The sequence below is a fragment of the Orbicella faveolata genome, unplaced genomic scaffold (assembly GCF_042242905.1).
Source record: "Orbicella faveolata isolate gen_17 unplaced genomic scaffold, um_ofav_v1 contig_46, whole genome shotgun sequence".
Classification (NCBI taxonomy): Eukaryota; Metazoa; Cnidaria; class Anthozoa; order Scleractinia; family Merulinidae; genus Orbicella; species Orbicella faveolata.
Genome location: NW_028301576.1, coordinates 15,547,387 through 15,554,853, shown reverse-complemented (window position 1 = coordinate 15,554,853; position 7,467 = coordinate 15,547,387). Strand labels below are relative to the sequence as shown.

The window sequence follows — 7,467 nt, the reverse complement described above, 5'->3', positions numbered from 1 at the left end:
CCCGAAGAAACTTCCAGATTAAGACTATTACGTCATCGGAGATGTCACAACGGCTACGACTGATGGTGCGATAATAGAGTTTATGTTGATCAAGTGCTGTGATGTCTACAGTAATCAATGAATCATCAAAGATTGCTTTGGAATATGCACTGCGTTGCGACTGTAGTACTAAGAAAACAGTTAAATTTTAAACGCGCGGTTATAAGATCTAACAGATCTTCTTGTTTTTTCGCAGTTTTGCCTGCGACCAGACCCAAGCTTCCACTCGGCCAAATTTTGAGTCACGCAACCTGTGATGTTTACTCGCCAAAAGCTGTTGAAACATTAATAAATCTCATCTCCGATACTGACTTTCGCGGGAAAAAATTAAAAACCCAGCGTTCGTCAAAAATTATATTTTTTCAGCAGAAATTTAGCTCGGAACATATACATATTTATATTCCTTTGAATCGTCGATGAAATGACCTTTTCCGGATATTTTTTCCTTCGGGGTCAACAAAAACCTCCGATTACAAAATCACGCCGAACCCACACGTTGCAAAAAAATCTCTGCAAAACTCTGACTTCGAAGCGATATAACACTTCAGCGTTAATAGCTACCACACATCGGCAGGCGGTAAATCTATTCGTTAACAATCCAGCCTTATCGTGTTAAAATTTCAGCGAAATCGAACAAAACCAGAATTAATTAGAATTTTTTTGTGACCTCACTCCCCAGACTTGACCTAACAAAGGAAGCAACGGTCGCCCATAGCAACCGAAAAACACGAACATAACAAAGCCGAATCTCCAGAATTATCGCCTGAGAGCTTAAACTTGAATGGGAACATCTTTTTCGAACTTTTTTCAACTGATTTAGACGAAAGACTGGCCTCGGCGGGCTACAAGAAAGACCAAGAGAAAAACAGAACAAGACAGCAGAACAAGCCGATAACATTTCATCGCACGGCTTTCGGCACGAAAACGAAAATACAGCTTACTTCTGGATAAATTCAGCCTTAGAAGCCAGCCACCGGCCCCAAACTACTTTCTGTATCCTTACAAATGTCCTGATTTCCATCTCCGAAAGATTTTGCCCCAATTTTGGGCAAATAAACAGTTCGTCGACGGTGACCGCCATTACGGTGGCTTGCATACTAAATTAGCTAACTTGACAAAATTCTCCCGAGGGGGGGATATGACATAAAGAGCTGAAAGATGGCCTATAATTGGCTAATGATGAGATCATCGAAAGTAACGCCAATTTTCTGTCACGTTTTCAATCTGTGGTCACTGGAGTGACCAAAATCGATACATCGGTCGGGATAGAGTTTTATTATTAAATTATATGACTTGTGTGACTACTTTGCTAGCCCTTTACTCGTGGAAAACACCAATTAAATTTAATCATGACTTTTAAGAAAGAAAGCCGTTGTTAATAGTGTTATTATCATGTCATTCATATCGCTCATGTTCATACATATCCCGAAGAAAGTTCTACAAAGATTAAGACCATTACGTCATCGGAGATTTGTTAATGGCTACCACTGATGGTGTAATAATATAGTTCGTGTTGATCAAGTGATGTGATGTCTACAGTAAGAAAAGAATCATCAATAACTGCTTTGGAATGTGCACTGCGTTCCGACGGTAGTGCTAAGCAAACAGTTAAATTTTAAAAGCGCGGTTATAAGATCTAACAGATCTTCTTGTTTTTTTTTTTCGTCGGAGACCAGACGCAGACCTCGACTCGGCCAACTTTGCATTACGCAATCTGTAATATTTATTCGCCAAACCTTGTTTCTTCAGGGTCAACAAAAATCTCAGATTACAAAGTCACGCCAGATTCAGGCTTTGCAAAAAAATCTCTTCAAAACCCTGACTTCGAAGCGATATATCACTTTAGCGTTAATAGCCACCTCATATCGGCAGTAGCAAAATCTATTCCTTAACAATCCAGCTTCATCATATTAAAATTTCAACGAAATCGAACAAAACCAGAACTAAATATTATTAGATTTTTTTTGTAACCTCGCTTCATTGCTTGAGTCGACAATGGAAGCGACGGTCGGCCATAGCCACCGAAATACAACATAACATGAACCTACGTTTCGGTCAAAAAAATCGAGGATTATTGCCTGAGAGCTGAAAATTGAAGAGGAACATCTTTTTCGAACTTTTCTCAGGTTATTTAGACGAAAAAAATGACCTCGGCGGGCTCCAAAAGAGAACGAAACAAAAAACAGAACGAGACAGTGAGAAGAGCCGATAATTTATTCACCGCGTGGCCTTCGTTACGTTCAAGTTAAAAAAAACCCTTACTTCTGGATAATTTCAGCCTTACAAGCCAGCAACTGGTCCCAAATTACTTTCTGTATCCTTACAAATGTCTTGACTTCCATCTCCGAAAGATTTGGCCGCAATTTTTTAGCAAGTAAACATTTCGCCGACAGCAATCACCATTACGGTGACTTGTATGCTAATTCGCTAACTTTACAAAACCCTCCCGAGGGGGGGATATGACGAAAAGAGCTGAAAAATGATGGCCGGAAATAGAGTAATTTTCTCAGCTTCCGGTGTGCCAAATTTGCCGGAAATAGGTTCAAAACCGATAGTTTTTTTTTTTTCGTTTTTTTTTCTTCGGGTCACTCGTGCTACCAAAATAGTAAATTTTAAAAGCGCGGTTGTAAGATCTTAAAGATCTTCTTGTTTCGCAAGGTGCTTCACCAAGCGCCGCTCATAAAAAAAGAGTTTAAAAAGTCAATCCTTCTCCCCTTTGGGGCTACAAAATTATGGGATGTCATCACTTACTGTTGCAGACCTCAAGGGAAACATCTCTGGAGCTCGCGAGGTATGCGCCCACCCCTCCCCGCTCCTCCCCCCTCCCCGCTTCTCCGCTCCCCCATCCCCGTTCCCGGACACTCGAGGCAGGGGTTGAGGATGGATATGGAGGACTGGAAGCATGGGATGTTGATGATGACAAGATTGATCGTCACAAAGTATCGCCATAATCCACCATGTCTGAATTAGAAAACCTGGTCCGCGTGTTGCTCCATGGTTTTCCATTTTACACAGATTATATTGAGTCTGCTCGGCTGAGCTGTGAGTTTCTTGCGCATCTTTATACAAAGGCGTCGAACGAGGAACTGCGGTATTTGTTGACTGGTAGCTTCCGAGAAGGATATCCCGGCTTAATTCGCAGTGATGCCGACTTCATGGTGGTGTTAAATCCAGCAGAGGAGATCTTGACTCTGGAATCTCAACGTAAAATCATGCAACCCGTTGTTGAAGCCCCAGCGCACGTAAAACTTATCATTCCTCGGGCTTACAGTGACCGCTTCAAAGAGAAATATTACACGCTGTCGACCTTCCTTGATCTTTTGGAAAAGGACGACGAGGGCATCCTCTTCATCTCAGCCGGGCGTACAAGAGAAGTTCACGAGAGGGATTTTCACCATGAGTTTATGGCCGATAAGAAGCCAAGTGCACCGTGGACCGCTTCAGAGACGCCTGCCGAGGGCAAGGCGTCACCCGCCTATACATTCACTTCGCTCGCAAAGAAAAACAAATGTGAAGTAGATCGCGTACCCGCAATCGAGTGTATGGGATGGCCGATTGAGGCATCTGAATGGATAACTCGACAGCCAAGGAACTGGCCCACCACAGATTTGGTGAGGAGCCTTTCCACCAGTGGTTTCATGATTGTACCAAAGCCCTCCTACATGTCAGGGGACACAAGAAAGGAGTGGAGGCTCTCGTTTTCGGAACCGGAAGCGAAACTTTTCGACAGTTTCAGCGAATGCCAAGCTAAGGTATACTACCTTTTGCGTTCGTTGTATGTGAGACACTTGAAAGGAAAGCTGCAAGGAGCAGTAACCTCCTATCACCTCAAAACAGTCATGTTTTGGATGCTGGAGGAAGAGGAACACAGTGTTTGGTTTGAAGAAAGTACTCTGGATATGTACTTCCGGGTTCTGAGAAAGTTATTACGATTTACAATGGAAGGGTTCTGCCCGCATTACTTCATCCGTAAGCACAATTTATTTTACAAGACATCGAAATCGGCACTTGAGGATGCTGTGCGTGAAATTTCCCATGTTTTAAGTGATCCTTTGGCTGCTTTTGGCAACATTGTGAACGACGAATTTCTTGGGCTAATACCTCGCCTTGGTATTTTATTGGTGGACGTGAAAGGAAAACTGAACAGGAAAATTTTGAGCCTGCCAAGCCATTTAGCTCATACAGCCATCACCAACCCTGAGGTAACTGAATTTGTTAGCAAGCTCGAACTTGAGTGTTTGTCAAAAACCTTGGAGGAAACTGTCCTCTCTATCAAGGAATTTCTGCATAGTGCTAGACTGATTGAGGTCTACATCAGAGCTATTCTTCAGGGACACCAGTTTGCCTTTACCATGGGGAAAACTGAGGCTGAGCGTGCCAAGATTAAGTCCAACTCAGTTTGGGAGGATTTCTTTGAGATGGAAACAGAACAAGTGAATCAGTCGTTGTTGGTGTGGTTGACGTTGGGGAAGATTACTGTTGACTCCATCAGACAAGGGAGGAATACAGAATTATTTTCTCTTTTCCACAAGCTTGGTGCCTTTCTGAGACACCAAACTGGGCCTCTTAGTAATGACGACAAGCAAACTTTGGACACAATTGAAGCAATTTTTTCAATGGCTGGGGGATTTTTAGCCTCTGTCAATTTCAATGCAATCGGCATCTCATATCAGGACCTACATGAATTACTATGCAGCATCCTCCCATCAGATGGGCATGGTCCACAGTCTTGGCCAACTGGTGACATCACTCTTGTTCTGTTTGTACTTGCTGGTGCAACTTCCAAGGTGGCGAAGGATCTTAGTAACATTTAATCTTCAAGCCACTTCTTGTTTTTTATTTTGTTATTGCAAATGTACTAATGGGACATTTTCAGACCTTAAGTCGTAACAAGCAGACAGTACTAACATGATATGAACTCAATTAATTGACCTCGCCCCCAATGTGTGGCTTCATAGCTCAGTTAGTAGAGCATTGCACCGGTATTCACAGAGGTCTCGGGTTCGAATCCTGTTGAAGCCCTGATTTTTTTTCAGGCTTCTTCTTTCCAATTGCTTAAATTGATGATGATGATCATTCTTCACTTTCAAACAATTCTTTGGCAGGTAACTCTCAGGCATGGTATAAATAAACAATAGCCTCCATTTGGCACAAAAGTATTTAGTAAACAAACCCCTTTGGGCAGCTGGTATGTCAGCTGATAATGTCCATGGCTGAGAGATTGTCTGAAAATTGAATATTTGGCCAAGAAACAAGTCTTTGAGGGCAAATATGAAATTTTGAGGACAATCTCCCAGCCAAGGATGTTATCAGCCAACATACCAGCAAGCCGGAAAGTGGTTTATTTAATTTATAACCCTCCCATTAATTTTCGTATCGTACTTGAATGGCTCACCAAAAGCCAGTGTTGATCTGAGGGCGAATGGGCGTGATTATTGAGGGCGAGTTAATTTGATCGGCTTAACTTTATTTCCACTGTGATTAGACCAAAACTTGACAGACTGTGATACATACAAACATACATACATAAATACATACATACATGCATGCATACATACATATACTTTTTGTTGAGGCTGGTTGGTTTGAGGCAACCTAGAGGCTGGTGGGGACCTGCCAGAAACTTAATTAAAAAAAACTATTTATAACAAAAACTTAGTACTTAATTTACAAAAATTAACAGAAATTTAAAAATACAGAAAGTCCATTTGTTTTAATGTTATCTGACAGGCTTCTTCTTCAAATTGAATGATGTGAAATGAACTCTTGCAGTGCCCCTTATTTGAATTCGAAATACCCAAAAAACTTGGCACTCTTTAGCTTTCTGGTTCGTATTTTGTTGAAACAACATTTGAGAACAGCTTTCTAATGTCACTATCACTAGACTCTACAAAAGAAGGCCGTTTTTCTTCCATGTAAAATAATAAAGATGAAAATTGAAACTCTTGTGCTGGCTTTATTTCTGCAGACTTTGCTTTTTTCAGTGGATATCAGAGGAGGAGGACAAATATCAACTCAAAGGGGGGTTATTGCGTGATAACTGTCCACCACGTGACATAAAGTAGCCAATGAAATTGCACAAAAATTAATGGATGGGTTATCAGCTCGGGTATTTGTTCGCGGACATTGTCTGTTCAAGGAAGCAAACAGTTTTCCAAGAGCATAACTTGAGGAAAACTGTGAGCTTTGAGGAACAGATAATGTCCAAGGACAAATATCCAAGCATATTTTAAACTTCAAATGGAGGTCGTTGTGTTTATTATCCTTCAAATATTTTTTGCAATATGCACAGTTTTTCAAATTGGGGAATATTCTCAGATATTCCCTAGTTTTAGCTAGGGAATAGTCGTTCATGTGATGTGTTTGGACCAATCACGTGCGAGCAAAAATACTTGATGGATTATAATGCCTGATATTTCATCACTGCTAAGTGAATTAAAACTTTTGAATTGTATACACCAAAGTGGAGGTGGCTGGTGATGGATATTTATCGAGCCACCAAGCAACTGATAGAGGTAAATATCCACCACTAGCCACCAACGCTGAGGTGAATAGTTGTTATAAACTACAACAGTGAGATAATATAGCACAAAAAGATGATTTTTTTTTAAAGTCATCTTTTCCTGCAACAATTACAATGTTTTTGGGCGCACATTCCTCAAAGGTGAATAGCAAAGTTGAGTCGCCAATCTGAGCGCGCCTTCAGCGCTATCCACTGTTTTAGTAGATACTAATTTCAGTTATCCAGACCCTTCAATATCTGGAGTATTATTTAAGACATGGCGCCAGTGACTCCCAGTGACTACTCAAACGAAAGCAGAAAGGCTTTTTCCCTTTGCAGGCTAAGTACACAACAGCTTAATGTTTAGAGTATTAACACGTGTAAAATGCTCTGATTTGAGCACAACAGCCATTGCATAATACTGAAATAGCATGACATTGCATGATTTATTTTATAGACACGAGTGTTTTACTGGAAAATACGTCACTTGCAAACTTCATACGAAACCACATCCGGGACTTGGGTGGCATCAGGCTCCTGGTGGCATATTTTCCATATCCTCACTAGTAAAGATATTGATGATTTCACTGATATCAAGTTTGTTTCTTAACCCATTGACTCCTGTGCTGGCCGTGACGAGCCGTGCCCTTTCTTCCACTTCTGACGTCAAAATTGGCATCGTCCATGCTCATCTTCTGCAGGAGGTAAAGATCTTTGCAATGATACCCAGATCAGAGTGATCGGCCCAATGGAGCTTGAGATATGCACAGAAATGCTCAAAAAGTTTAGTGAAAAACTCAGAGCAAAATTCCCTGCCACTTCACGTGGCTACTCCTTGGCAAAAATCGCCCGTCTCGATGATGCTTTCTCACACTCCATCACAGACTCCATGAAACTCTATATTTTTTAAATTGTGATTTATAGGT

At 41.2% G+C, this 7,467-nt stretch overlaps 1 protein-coding gene across 1 annotated transcript; it reads left to right on the top strand.

The window, feature by feature from the left end:
• Positions 1-1,752: 1,752 nt before the first annotated feature.
• LOC110047460 (uncharacterized) lies at positions 1,753-7,132 on the top strand. Its single transcript, XM_020753212.2, has one exon. It carries the CDS (start codon positions 2,997-2,999, stop codon positions 4,851-4,853), a length of 1,857 nt encoding a protein of 618 aa, XP_020608871.2. The 5' UTR covers positions 1,753-2,996; the 3' UTR covers positions 4,854-7,132.
• Positions 7,133-7,467: the final 335 nt, after the last annotated feature.